A 15,700-nucleotide genomic window follows, 5' to 3' on the forward strand; every position below is an offset into this window, starting at 1 on the left:
AGATTATTAGGTTTACCAGGGTAGAGATATAGGTTCCTTGGCATTCGAATTTGTGCTCTGGATATCTGGGAGTAGACAAGAAAGCAAATGAAACCTGGAGGTGTCATAGGGTGGGTGTGGAGGAGCATTGAAAAATGTGTGGAAAGAGAGGAGGGCAAAAATGGGTATGTTTGAACATACAGTAGCCCCAACAATGTTGTACGAATGCAAGACATGGGCTATAGATAAGGGTGTGCAAAGAGGGTGGATGTAATGTTAATGAAATGCGTGAGAACAACATATGGCATGAGGTGATTTGATCAAGTAATAAAAGGGTAAGAGAGAGGTGTGGCAACGTAATAAGATGAGTGTGGTTGAAAAAGCTGAGGAAAGTGTACTGAGTTGACTTTCTGGGAAAAATGTGTGGGAGAAGTTGAAAAAGAGGATATATGTGTCAGAAGCAGAGGAAACAAGGAGAAAGGAGGGGACCAAACCGAAGGTGGAAGGATGGAGTGAAAAAGATTTTGATTGATTGGGGCCTGAAAATGCAGGAGGGTGAAAGGCATGCACAGGTAGAGTGAATTAGAATGATGTGGTATACAGGGGTTGATGTGCTCTCAATGGATGGTCTGTGTGTGTGTGTGAGGCCTCATTGTGGACCGGAGGCTGTGGTTTTAGTGCATTGCACATGACAGCTGGAGAATGGATGTAAGTGAATATGGCCTTTTTATCATCTATTCCTGGCACTACCTCAGTAATGCAGGAAACGGAAAACAAGTATGAAAAAAGTATATGCCCACTAGGGTCTGATCTCTGTAATCCTTAGTGTAATCAATCTCAGAACAAGCTTGAGGCACAAAATAAACCTGCTAGTGATATTGGCACAAAGTAAATCAATGGGGGTGAAGGGCCTTCTGGGTGTCAGTTGCTGGTTGTAATTTGCTGGCAAATAGTAAGAGAAGCTGTAAAAGCTGGTATCTGAGTGTAAGTAAAAGGTCAAATTTCAGAGTTTACAAGAAAAAATGCACAGTGATAAGTACAGTTGTAGCAAGGATTGCAACAGTATAATTCATGTGTGACTCTGAATGGAGAGGATCCACAGGATGTGGAGTGCAGCAGGTACCTGGGAGTGGACATTGCACTGGAAAGAACAATGGAAGCTGAAGTGAGTCAAAGGGTGAGAGAAGGCACTATGGCCCCAAGTACGTTGACCACTGAATGGCAGGTGGAGTTACTGTCTGTTTCAATAAAGATGGATAAGCTTGAAAATAGAGCTGTCCTCATGGAGTTGCATGAATGTGTTTTTGGGCAATGCAAAATAACAAAAAAGACTTGATATGTTGGAAATTAAATGCGTAAGAACAAAACGTGGCATTACATGGATTAATAATGAAAGATATGACAGTGTAAGAGTGAAGTGTGGTAGTGAGTGCAGCCTGATTGACAGAACTTATCAGGCCATGTTGAGGATAAGTAAGGAGCCTAATATCGAAGCAAAAAGATCTATATGCCAAAAGTGGAGGGTGCAAAAGGGAAGTACCTACCTACCTACATACCAATGAGTACCTAAGACAAGATTTTACAAAAAAAAGCAGGGTTAGCATGCAGCACTCATCGCTCACCTATGCATTTCACAAGTGGAGGGAGCAAAGAATATGAAAGGAAATGGAATTATGGGGTGAAAGAGACTTTGAGGTATCATGACCTTAACAATCTGATGTATTAGAGGCATGCTTGTAATAGAATGAACTGGATCAATGTGGTATGTAAATGGAGGTGATATTGTCAATGGGCTGAATCAGGGTATATGAAACAGTCACTGGAAACCACAAAATAGTCTGAGGGGTTTGATTGTGGATAGTGGGCTCTGGTTTTGGTGTATCATATGTGACAGCAAGAAAGCAGATGTTAGCAAAAGAGACCATTGTGTATCTGTCCCTAACACTACCTAATCAAGGAAGGAAACAGTAAATGAGTACAAGAAAAAATCATGTTTTCCACCCTCAACACTTTGCCTATGTAAGGGATAAAAATTCATTTCAGGAAAAATAAGTGAACAGAACCTCCACATCCTTCCCTTTCATCCCAAGGTGAGGAAGTATCACATCAAAAGTTCTGGTCACACAACCTCTTTCCATGCACTCAGCACTCCCACAAGGATATATAATTTTTGTATAATCTTCAATTTTGCACATCAATCTACCAATTCAAAATTTTTTTTCATGTGGGTTGGTCTATAGAATTAACCCACCATATGTGGATTTACAAAAGTCACATACAGTAAGAACAGCAGAACTAACTCCACTTTACTATCAATATTTAATGTAAAATATGTTCACACAACAAGCACTACATAAACTCACGTACAGGTAAATTTTTAAGACCAAATTATCATGCAAAATGTAGAGGAAGGTCACCCTAGTAATGAGTGGTAATTTTTTTTTTTTTTTTTTTTTTTTTGCTTTGTCGCTGTCTCCCGCGTTTGCGAGGTAGCGCAAGGAAACAGACGAAAGAAATGGCCCAACCCACCCCCATACACATGTATATACATATGTCCACACACGCAAATATACATACCTCCACAGCTTTCCATGGTTTACCCCAGACGCTTCACATGCCTTGATTCAATCCACTGACAGCACGTCAACCCCGGTATACCACATCGCTCCAATTCACTCTATTCCTTGCCCTCCTTTCACCCTCCTGCATGTTCAGGCCCCGATCACACAAAATCTTTTTCACTCCATCTTTCCACCTCCAATTTGGTCTCCCTCTTCTCCTCGTTCCCTCCACCTCCGACATATATATCCTCTTGGTCAATCTTTCCTCACTCATTCTCTCCATGTGCCCAAACCATTTCAAAACACCCTCTTCTGCTCTCTCAACCACACTCTTTTTATTTCCACACATCTCTCTTACCCTTACGTTACTTACTCAATCAAACCACCTCACACCACACATTGTCCTCAAACATCTCATTTCCAGCACATCCATCCTCCTGCGCACAACTCTATCCATAGCCCACGCCTCGCAACCATACAACATTGTTGGAACCACTATTCCTTCAAACATACCCATTTTTGCTTTCCGAGATAATGCTCTCGACTTCCACACATTCTTCAAGGCTCCCAGAATTTTCGCCCCCTCCCCCACCCTATGATCCACTTCCGCTTCCATGGTTCCATCCGCTGCCAGATCCACTCCCAGATATCTAAAACACTTCACTTCCTCCAGTTTTTCTCCATTCAAACTCACCTCCCAATTGACTTGACCCTCAACCCTACTGTACATAATAACCTTGCTCTTATTCACATTTACTCTTAACTTTCTTCTTCCACACACTTTGCCAAACTCAGTCATATTACCACTCACCAGCTGGTGACTGGTGAGTGGTAATATGAGAGGTTAAAAATCTAGGTACCAGATACAGCGGACCAGCAGAATATCATATGAATGGGACTGAGAAATACTACAAGGTGTTAATTTAAGTAAACACTTTAGAAATATAGGAATATGTACTACATATCTTAAAGTACAACAATAATACTAGATTTTGACAAAATAATCTTACATAGGTGCCCATATATTTTGAAATATAAAACACAGTCTGTTGTGGATGAGAGAGCTTGGGAAGTGAGTCAGTTGTTGTTTGGTAATGATACAGCACTGGTGGCTGATTCAGATGAGAAACTGCAGAAGCTGGTGAATGAGTTTAGTAAAGTGTGTGAAAGAAGAAAGCTGAAAGTAAATGTGAATAAGAGCAAGGTTATTAGGTTCAGTACGGCTGAGGGACAAGTCAACTGGGGGGTAAGTCTGAACGGAGAAAAACAGGAGGAAGCAAAGCGTTTTAGATATCTGGGAGTGGATTTGGCAGCAGATGGAACCATGGAAGCGGAAGTGAATCACAGGGTGGGGGAGAGGGCGAAAATTCTGGGAGTGTTGAAGAATGTGTGGAAGTCAAGAACGTTATCTCAGAAAGCAAAAATGGGTATGTTTGAAGGAATAGTGGTTCCAACAATGTTATGTGGCTGCAAGGCGTGGGCTATAGATAAGAGTTGTGCAGAGGAGGGTGGATGTGCTGGAAATGAGATGTTTGAGGACAATATGTAGTGTGAGGTGGTTTGATCAAGTAAGTAATGAAAGGGTAAGAGAGATGTGTGGTAATAAAAAGAGTGTGGATGAGAGAGCAAAAGAGGGTGTTTTGAAATGGTTTGGTCACATGGAGAGAATGAGTGAGGAAAGATAGACAAAGAGGATATATGTGTCAGAGGTGGAGGGAATGAGAAGTGGGAGACCAAATTGGAGGTGGAAAGATGGAGTGAAAAAGATTTTGAGTGATCAGGGCCTGAACATGCAGGAGGGTGAAAGATGCGCAAGGAATAGAGTGAACTGGAACAATGTGGTATACCGGGGTCAACATGCTGTCAATGGATTGAACCAGGGAATGTGAAGTGTCTGGGGTAAGCCATGGAAAGTTCTGTGGGGCCTGGATGTGGAAAGGGAGCTGTGGTTTCGGTGCATTATACATGACAGCTAGAGACTGAGTGTGAATGAATGTGGCCTTTGCTCTCTTTTCCTAGCACTACCTCGCACACATGCAGGGGGAGGGGGTTGTTATTTCATGTGTGGCAGGGTGGTGATAGGAATGAATAAGGGAAGACAGTATGAATTATGTACATGTGTATATATGTATATGTCTGTGTGTGTATATATCTATGTATACGTTGAGATGTATAGTTATGTATAAGTGCATGTGTGGATGTGTATGTATATACATATGTATTTGGGTGGGTTGGGCCATTCTTTCGTCTGTTTCCTTACGCTACCTCGCTAACGCGGGAGACAGCGACAAAGTATAATAATAATAATAAAAGAACACAAAATTAAGGATCATGTTGATCTGATTCTTAAACCCGATATTTCAGTCTCCTCTGAGAACACTTTTTCTCTGCCACACTTGTGAATGTGAGTGGAAGGATATGGTGTCTGAATTAAGTCCCCAGTTGAATAAGTACTTACCTATATATAACTAGAATGTAGTACATGTAATCATCACTGAAAATAATTGGTTGGGTAAATACCCATAATATCCACGATGATACCACATTATAATGGATCTAGGGGAGAAGTATGGAGTATATGGTAGGTACTGGTATGCCTAGGATATTCCTCTAAAACCTGACTTGACTTATATATGATATATATTACACAATCAGGTATTTTTGGCTGTAGGTTGGTAGCAGTGGTGGAGGAGTGTCAACTTTTGTCATACTGAACTATTCTCAAGTATCTCCAGTACTTTAAAATTACCAACTACGAGTATTTGTCTCACCAGTTTTCTTGAGCTTGTTCTCCCAAGTTTCAGAGAGATTTGTTATAAGCTTCTCACTTTCATGTAACTTTTCATTTAGGCTCTCTTCCTCCTGGAGGGATGCTGGTCCATCTCTAGTCATCTGCCTTAATGACTGGAAGACAAATAAAGGTGAAATGTCAGTTTACAGAAGAAGTAATATTGCTCAATGGAAGGTGCTTGTGCAATAATGCAACAGAGAGCTACATCAAAGCATTTATCAGTCCTTCAGTTTACAAGCAATGGTGAGCTTATCCAGTTATCAAGAAAATATATGATGAAATCATAAATCAAGTGCAAAATTAAATAAAAAACTTGAAAATAAATTATCATTTTGCACTAATTCTAAAATGGATTGAAAATACCCTCACTAAACAGCTCTGTCTATGGGAACATGATATGGCTGCAGTAAACTGTCCCCTTCCTTCTTGACAAATTCAACAGCAATCAAATTGACCAGACATATTTTGCCACATTCCATCTTTTGCAGAGATTCCATCATCTCTCATCTTTTCACCAAACCATTCACCATGAAACTCTTGCTCCATATACCCAACAACCCAAACACCCTACTTTTTCTTTCAACATGTTAGCTGAAACAGTTTTGGCAAATGAATGTGCTAATAAAGGCCACATCATTTAGTACCAATCAAGCCCCAACTCATGAAACACTCCTGACCCATTCAAATTACATCCATTTTCCTATAAAACACACAAACATCCTCATGAGACTACTCAAAATTCAGCCAAAAATTAGCATCACCCCTAAAAAGGGGAGTAATGTAAATCTTAAAAATATCCATCCTGAAACAACAGCCAACTCATCCTTCATTCCTAATGATACAATCATTGCAACCATAAACAAATCTCCAGTTACAAGTCTTGGCCTGTTTGCAATCAAAGTACTTGCAGATATCTTCAACCACTCCTAGACACATAATAAAATCCATAACATCTTGAGACATTTCCAACATAATACCAATCCTAATACCCTCCAAATCACTGGACTTACTTTCCACCTAGTGCCCTATTTCACTTCTATCATCAGTATCCAAACTGTGAAATATATAACCCAAAACAGAAAACAACATACTCTTACCCACACAACATAGTGTCAAATCCAGTTACACCCACCACCACACTACACACTGATCTTAAATAACACATCCTAAATGGCTTCAACCCCCCCACCCCAACACACACACACACAAACAAAATACTTCTTCCACCAGACATCAACAAAGCATCTGAAACTGTTCTTGACATTTTTCTCATACTTGATGGCTTTTTCCCACATTAGCAAGGCAGTGCCAGGAACAGATGAAGAAAGGCCACATTCACTCACACCCATTCTCTGGCTGGCCACATTTACTCACATCCATTCTCTGGCTGGCCACATTCACTCACACCCATTCTCTGGCTGTCAAATGCAATGCACCAAAACCACAGCCACCTATCTATAGCCATGCCCCACAGATCTTTCCATGGCTTTCCCTAGTCACTTCTAATGACCCGGTTCAATTCAATGAAAGCAAGGTGACCCCTGTATACCATATCATTCTTATTCACTCTATCCTGTGCACACCTTTCAACCTCTTGGATGTTCAGGATCTGATCACTCATAATCTTTTTTAAGCATTCTTCCATCTCCAATTCGTTCTCCTCCTTTTCCTTGTTCCCTCAACTTTTGACACATATATCCTCTTTCTCAAGCTCTCCACACTCATTTTCTTCACGATTCCACATTTTGGCATACCTCTTCAGCTCTCTCAACCACACTCATTTTACTACCACAACTCTCTTAAACTTTTACTACTCAATCAAATCACCTCATCATATATTGTCCAAACACATTTCATTTCCAATGCATCTACCCTCCTCCTCACATCTTCATCTAAAAGCCATGCTTAACATTGTTACAACATTGTTGGAACTACTATACCTTCAAACATACATAATTTGACCCTCCCACGGAACAAACTCTCTTTCCACATATACTTCAATATTCCCACAACCTTCACTCTCTCACCAACCCCATGACTCACTTCCGTTTACATGGTTTCATCCACTGCCATAACCACTCCCAGCTAAAACACTTCACTTCTGAATTTTCTCCATTCACACTCCCATCCCAACTAACCTGTCCCTCTACCTTACTAAACCTAATAATCTTGCTTTTATTCACCGTTACTCTCAACTTCCTCCTTTCACACACTCTTCTGGACTCGATCACCAACTTCTGTAGTTTCTTACCAGTGCTGTATCATCAGTAAACAACAGACTCACTTCCCAAGTCTCTTGACCCACTGCAAACTGCCCTTCTCTCCAAGCCCCTTACACTCACTTCACTTAATGCCCCATCCATTAACCAATTAAACAGTTATGAAGACATCATACACCCTTGTCACAGACCAACCTTCAATGGGACCCATTCACTCTACTCTCTCACTGCTCATACATATGCCTTACACTCTTGATACAAACTCCTTACTGCTTCTAGTAGCTTTCCTCCTAAACCTAATATTCATAAGACCTTCTGCAAGGCATCTATATCAACCCTTTCATATGCTTTCTCCAGATCCATAATGCTACATACAAATACTGCTGTGTGTGTCACACACACACACATTCCTTAAAGCAAACCCCTGATCCACACCATATATATTCTTAAGGCCTTCCAAAAGGTATCTATACCAACCCTATATTCTTAAGGCCTTCCAAAAGGTATCTATACCAAACCTATCATATCCTTTCTCCATACCCATAAATGCTAAATAAAAATTCTTCAGTTCAAGTATTTCTCACACACATTCTTCAAAGCAAACACCTGATCCACACATCCCCAACCACTCTGGAAACCACACTGTTACTCCTTAATCTGATACTCTGTACATGCTCTCACCCTCTAAATCACCATTCCCATACAACTTACCAGTACACACAGCAACTTATACCTTTGCAGTCCAACACTCACCTCTGTCCCCCTTGTTTTGGATACCTGAGAGTTAACATGGCAGTGAATGGAACCATGGAAGCAGAGTTGAATCATAGGGTGGGTGAGAGGGGGGTGGTTTAAAGGCTCTAGGAATATTGATAAATATGTGGAAAGACAAGTAACTATCTGGGAGGGCAAAAATGGTTAGGTCTGAAAGTAAAGTAGTCAGAATGATATTTCATAGATGCAAGGCATGGCCTATCGATGAGAATGTAATGAAGAGGGTAAATGTGTTAGAAATGAAATGTATGAGGACGATATGTGATGAGAAAGGGCTTATCAAATAAGTAATGATAAGGCAAGAAAGAGAGGTGAGATAATAAGAAAAGTATGGTTGCGAGAGCTGAAGGTGTGCTGGAATAGTTTGGACTTAGGATAATGAGTGAGGAGAGGTTGGAAAAAAAAGGATATATGTGTCAGGAGTGGACAGGACAAGGAAATGAGGAAGCCAAACTGTAGATGGAAGGATATGAAACAGATTTAAAGTGCTTGGGGTTTAAAAAAGCAGGAGGGTGAATAGCATGCTCAGGATAGAGTGAGTTGGAGCAATGGACGAACCAGGGTATATGAAACCATGAAAAGGCTTGTGGGGCCTGTGTGTGGCTAAGGAGCTGTAGTTTTGGTGCATTACACATGACAGCTAGAAAATGGATGTGTGTAACTGAGGCCTTTTTTTTTTTATCTGTTCCTGGTGCTATCTTGCTAAAGCAGGAAGCAGTGAAAAAATCCAAAAGAAAAAAGATAGAATAGAGTTTTGCTGTATGGATACTGGTTAAACAGATGGAAATACACAAAAGAACACAGAAACACTGCACATGCAAAACTGAAACTTTAGAGCATATGAACTCAAAACTGAAACTTTAGAGCATATGAACTAATACGAGAAACTAATTTTACAATTTAGATAGAAAAAGAGATATATGATGATCTATGCAAGGCAGTACATAAGAAATATAAAGAGCAACACTGTCAGTCTAAATGTATCTCATTAACAATGATACAGAATTATCATATCTAAACTAATCCCTAGAATCAAACAAATGATATCAGAAAAATGTATGGGTGCCCTGAAAGAGAAGCAATACCAGGAGAAATTACCAACACACATGGAACAGCCACAGAAGCAATCACAAAAAAGACTAGACTCATGACTAAAGTCAATCCCTTATGAAACTTGGATGGATAAATATCTGAGGGATGTCATTGTGGAGAGAAATAAAGTGATTTAGCTGGCAAAACATGCAGCGAGTGAAGCATACTAGCCCAGCTCTTTTGGGAAAATTTCTTCACATGTATTCATACGTGGATGCACAGGGACAACCAATTACCCATCTTCTTTAGTATACTTTCATTCTAACCCACATCATTCTTGAACTAAGTTCCTTGCACTCTGACACAGTCCCACAACTTCATCAATAATGCCATCACCTCTGCTCTTGCCTTTTACTTTCCCAGACTTTATCCCCTGAACATTCCCAAACCATTTGACCCCTTCCCCTTTAAAATAGCTTCACTCAGAGCCAGGACATCCAGGTTCCTCTAATCAAACATCTTTTTTCTTCTCATCCGGGATCAATCCAAATATATTCAAGACACCCCAGCCAAAGCATTTGAAGTGAATACTTTGCTTTGCTTTTTCTTTTGTTCCTTTTTTTGGAAAGTGATAATATGAGAGTGAAGGGCTTCCAGTTCCTTGCTCCAATTCCTGTTAATCACACAGGAAAGAATACTTACTCTGCCATCCCTATTTGAAAGGTTGACAAAGACCTTACATGAGAGTGTTTGTGATGACTGATTAGAGGGTTTACTTTTATCCCTTTTTTTAATCATATAAATGAACCGGAAGGACACTGAAATACCTATAAGCTTAGTTCTGGAAAGGATACTTTTCTAAAACTACAAGACAGTTTCAATTCTAAGGTACAAAAATAGCAAGTAAACCCTAGGAATCTGGGTCTCTCTGACTTGTGGCTGCCTGTGGAAATGGAATAGGAACCCAATTCTGCATAGCTGGGCTCCATAAAGGCCAACCACATGTAAAAAGGAATGCCAGTTAATCAAAAGGGATACTGTATATAAATTACTTAACAACAAGAAATAATACCAAAGCCAAATCTAAACTGAACAAAGACATAAGAACATAATTCAGCTCTGACTTTGTCATGCAAAATTGCTGCAGCTTGAAAATTCAAAATGTTTTCAGTCTTTAGTTGCATGGTCCAACACACTTATAATGCCCGATGTTGCGAGCCAGAGGTTGTCTGTTAGCAATACCTACCAAATGTTATCAACTGTCAACTGTCTTCCAATGGTTAGGGGACAACTAAGCCAGTGAGTTCTCTGGCGGTAATTTTGTAATGTATCATACAAAAAGATCTCACATTTCCATAACAGAAAAAACAATCATGTAAAAGTATCTTTGCATTGCTTAAGAACACATACACTTATCAAATGTGCATCTTCACACTGTTATTTAATAATTTACAAGATATAAACAAGTAATGTATAACTTATCAAACCTGAAGTTGTGTCCGTAAAGTCTCAACTTCCTCACGCAATTCCCGAATAATTTTGGCATTAGGATCTTCATTAACAACAGCATGATTGACAATTCTTTTGGCACGATCAGCATAACGCAGAGTAGACAATGTTTCTTCAAAGTTATCTGCTGCAGGAGACACTGTGGCAACCATGACTGTGCGACTATTACCTCCAAGGTTGTCCTGCAAGTTCCAATAAATATTTTTGTTGAAACATCATTATACAAATACTCCACAATTCTTCTCAGTTATAATTCCTTGGTAACCATTCAATCCTTTAGAAATTCATGCACACACAAATTTCTCAGCTTATGTCAGTTTTCTCCTCCACTTCTTAATAAACTTGATCATAGACAGCAAAAGGACTGAAGTGAAGACTTTTCAACTAAAACCCAGCCATCTGTTCTCAATGCTTCCTCACTGAAGGAAGGAAAAAAAATCAATAATACTTCCAAACACATCTAATAGGCATTTACACAAAAACTCAAGCATACCAAATAAATGAAGGTCTAATTTTGCATATCAGAGCAAATGTCTTAGGTTTTGGATTTGAGGTTTAATATCCAATACATTTCTTCATTATAAAACAGATTAAAACAATGAATTCTCTATGCATTTTAGTCCAATGGACCTTCAACTAGAGGAGAGCATTCTCTCTAAGGTAATTCCATATCAAGGTAAAGCTAACTATAATGTAATGTCTGTACCTGAAATTCAACTCGGTCAATATGCTTAAATATGAAAAAGACTTGTTATAATCTAAACAACTAAGCTTATTATGCAAATTTTCTCTAAACAGTGAGGTGTTCTAAGCAAGATTATTCTAAAAGCAACAGTCTGACATTTCGCACACATCTGCAAAGGAACAATCCCTCTTGTAAAACTCCTTCACCTTGTCCCTTCCATTTTTTTAGTTCATCTTTCAATAAGATTACTATCATCTATATCATCACTTTTCAATTTTTTTTCAAATTTTGTGGCACACTTGTGAATGTTTTAATTTACAGGATATACAAAAAAAAGGCAGTACTCATGTGACAAGTGAAGGTTCTCCCCCTTCCCTTGTGTAGACCAACTTGGCAATAAGGAGGCCACATGCCAAATTAAAAACCACTTTGATAATCTGCTACAAATAGACATCAGCTTCCTCCCAGCATATCTACCAACCCTATCTACCCTGAACACAATAGAGGAATACCCAGTGGCTAAGTGTCATCTGTGCCTAAAAACCAAACGCTCAACCTGTGAAACTATATTAGGAATTTTCCCTTGTATTTGCTACACTTCTAACTGCCAAAATTAATGCTTCACTCAAACAGCCTAAATACCCTACAGCTTGGTTGATAGAATGTCTCTCCACCAACCAAATCCACCAACCCACACTCCTGATAGCTTATGCCCTATTGTGATCACTATAATCCCCAGTCTAATTTGTGCAAGTTTTGTGTCTGACTGGGCCTATGCTGACATTGCTGATTCAAAAGGCCTTCAGCAACATGGAAACATGAAATGTTCCTCCACGACTTGCTGACTTGTCAGCCTCCTAGAATTCATTTATCACAACTTGGAGAAGTGCAAGACCTTGGTGGCACTCATCTTTGTAGACTTCAACAAAGGCTTTCAATTGGTAAACCATAATATAATCATAAAGAAAGCCATTAACCTGGGACTACAGAGGTGTCTCATTTCATGGCTAGTAAACCCTCCTGATCAGAGAACAGAGAACTGTCCACTTTTGGGAAGCCACATCAACCCAACAGCCCCTAATGTGGTGTTACACAGGACACCAAAATGGGGCCATTCTAATTCTTCATCCTTATCAATGATGTCCGTAAGGACAAACCCTCTTCATGGAAACACACATAGTACATCCCATCCTAAAAAAAGGGGGACTGTTCTAGCCCCTCCAACTATTGTCCTGTTGCTTTGACTTCTGCTACCAGTATATCCAGATTCTTTATATCCTTTGTCAACTTTCATATCCTCAAATACCTGATCATCAGTATGGCTTCCAAAAGGAATAAAGCACTGGTGATATCCATTCTAGTCTTACTAATATTGAGTCATAATATCTGAAATTTTTGGAGAATCCTATGCAGTAGCCTTTGATTTATCTAAAGCTTCTAACAGGGTATGGCATCAGGGTCTCATCTCCAAGATCTCCTCTTTTAGCTCCCCTCCCTCATTTTGTTTCCTCATATCTAGCTTCCTCTCTGGTCACCTGTTTCTGCAGATGCTGAGAAATCAACTCTCCCACTTCATTTATCAACAGACGTGTCCCTAAAGATTCAGCTGATGACTCAACATTGTATTCCTTCATTTCCTTCAAATCTGCTACGTCCTCTCTTGCTTGATCTATATCCTGTCCCAACTCACCTTAATCTATAAATTCAAACTTGGACAGGATCTCTTAATGGGGTACATGGAACCTGGTTTAACTTAGCTTAATGCCTCCACAACCCAATTTCTGCACAGCTCTCCAAAACTACTCACATCTTCTATCTTTTTTTATCAATCTGCAACTCCATCGCTTAACAAATGAATACACTAGGTATCACTGACATCTCCATCTGCCTCTAAAGAAACTGCTCTCTTTAAAGGAAGGCATTGCTCTGACATCTGTGGAGGATATAGTTCATATACTACATAAAGTACAGTCTAAAGCAGTTTAACTTGTCAATTTTCTTACTCTACCTTTACAACTTAACCCACATGACCTACGCCACAATGATGGTTCAGTTTCCCTCTTCTAAGCATGATACTTTGGTTCTTCATCCTGGGAGTTGGCTGCTTGTGTGCCCCCAACATTTGTTACACCATGTTTTAGTCAGCATCATAAATTAACTGTGATACCATCAGCAACTCAAGGATAGGCATCTTGATACCCATTTCTTTCCTTAAATCCTAAACCTTTGGAGGTCTTCCTTTTAAAAGGCAGGTTTTCCATTTCCTCCAAAATTCTTAGAAAACTTTTCCTCTTAACTCACTTCTGTCCATTACAGGTGCTTCAAGATGAAAAAAAGATACCTTCATTATCATTTATTGCATAAACGTCTGCTATAATGAACAAAGGAATACACAAATGATTAGCAAGGCCTGGATGAGTTTCAGACTCACAAGAATGTCAACATAGGCAATATAATCAGCACAAACAAGTGGTGTTGGTGCCAACTGGCAGGGACTTGAGATACTGGCTGAAAGCATTGTTTTCAATAAATTCTTTAAATTGATTCTGTCTTGAAGGCCTTACCTAAATGATTCAAGGATAGCATCATCTTTGCTTACCAATACTATGTTAAGAAACAAAACACAAAAACAAAAAACCATCATAAAGAGGAAGAGTAATTCAACTGACTAACCTTCAGGAGCCATGTGAGGACCGAGTCTCTGTATGGCACAAAGTTGTCACCTTTTCCCCTTCCTTTACCCACTGCTTGATCAGCCAACTTGGAAATTACTAAGCCCAGGGTTGTAAGTGACCTAAGAAAGTGTAAGTAGAATATAGAGGTTTAATGTACAGTAACTTAAAAGTATGAAATAAGAATACATACATCATATTATGGTTTATTGATCACACTTAGAGTTATCATCTGGTTTCAATTTCAAAAATGTAAATCATGTGACATGAATGAATGAAAATGACAAAAGCAATCATGGAATCTCATGTCGAAATAAAGAAATGTTAGTGGAAGGGGAATTCATGAAAAATACAGCATAGAAGAAAAGAGCAATAACTATCATTATCAATATCTTATGTGATATGATATGCAGTGATCCACACCATTTACATGGGAATGGAGTTAATGTAGAGATACAAATCAATGACCAAATTCAATCTATCAATTTAACCCTGCAATCATCCAAACTCACCAATAACGGTAACTTGTTCATTAAACTTTCTTCCTTTCCCTGAGGTTAACCTAAGGAGTTCAGTGACACACCAATATGACAGTTATGCATATGAGACAATGGAAATAAGCCTAATTGGGAATAAAGTGGTGAGACTAATATAAATCATTTCTCAATGGCTGACTGGGATATATCAAATCAATTAGATCCCTTTCCATACCTAACTGCTTCCTGTTTTAGCAAGGCAGTATCAGGAACAAATGAACAACAGATTCATTTAAATACATACAATCTCTAGCTGTCTTGTGTGTTGCATAAAAACAACAGACCACCATCCAAGGCCAAACCCCCACAAGGGCTCCAGATATTCTGGTTAAGCACACTGACAGCACAGCATACCCCATATACCATACTCCTCCAACTTATTCTATCAAGTGGATTTTCTTTTTACCAAATCACTTCCACTACCTTTGATAAAAGAAAAAATCAGAAACAAAAAAAGAATAATGACAGAGTCCAAGAACATTAGCTCAAGAAGTCCAATAAGCTTGAAACTGGTAACAAGCTGAAAATTTCAGGGAAGGTTTAGAAAAACATGGAGAAGAGAATATCAAATATGCTCTAAAATATTTCTTGTGCTAACTTGGCAATCTAAGATGGTGTTCAAGGTAGCTGCCATTTACTATTTTATCACAAATCATATTAAACAAATCCAGATATCAAATGTGACAGAAATACAAACAGGTGTGTAAGCATAGATTTTCAGCTGAAAGTAACTCATGCATATGTATATGTATTGTAAATTTGACATATGTGAAATCACTTGATGGATTTAGATAGTCTTGGCAGTCCATGCAACTTCCTCTTCGCCTCCTGCTGCTTACTCTTGTACATCTCCCAATGACTTGTACTCCACTGTAAGTCCTGCTTGCAAACCTTTCTTTTCTCTTTCACTAGCAACTTTACATCAGCATCCCACCACACATT

General features: G+C 39.2%; 1 protein-coding gene across 1 annotated transcript in view; it reads right to left on the reverse strand.

Annotated features, from left to right (window-relative positions):
• The window catches only part of Khc-73 (Kinesin heavy chain 73), a 785,588-nt gene that overhangs the window by 350,194 nt on the left and 419,694 nt on the right, over window positions 1–15,700 (reverse strand). Inside the window, exons 8-10 of the mRNA XM_071670193.1 lie at window positions 14,224–14,344; window positions 10,844–11,047; window positions 5,312–5,444 (exon numbers count right to left, since the gene is read on the reverse strand). Coding sequence (XP_071526294.1) covers window positions 5,312–5,444; window positions 10,844–11,047; window positions 14,224–14,344 — 458 coding nt within the window. The remainder of the gene's footprint in view (window positions 1–5,311; window positions 5,445–10,843; window positions 11,048–14,223; window positions 14,345–15,700) is intronic.

The sequence above is a fragment of the Panulirus ornatus genome, chromosome 14 (assembly GCF_036320965.1).
Source record: "Panulirus ornatus isolate Po-2019 chromosome 14, ASM3632096v1, whole genome shotgun sequence".
NCBI classification, from domain to species: Eukaryota; Metazoa; Arthropoda; class Malacostraca; order Decapoda; family Palinuridae; genus Panulirus; species Panulirus ornatus.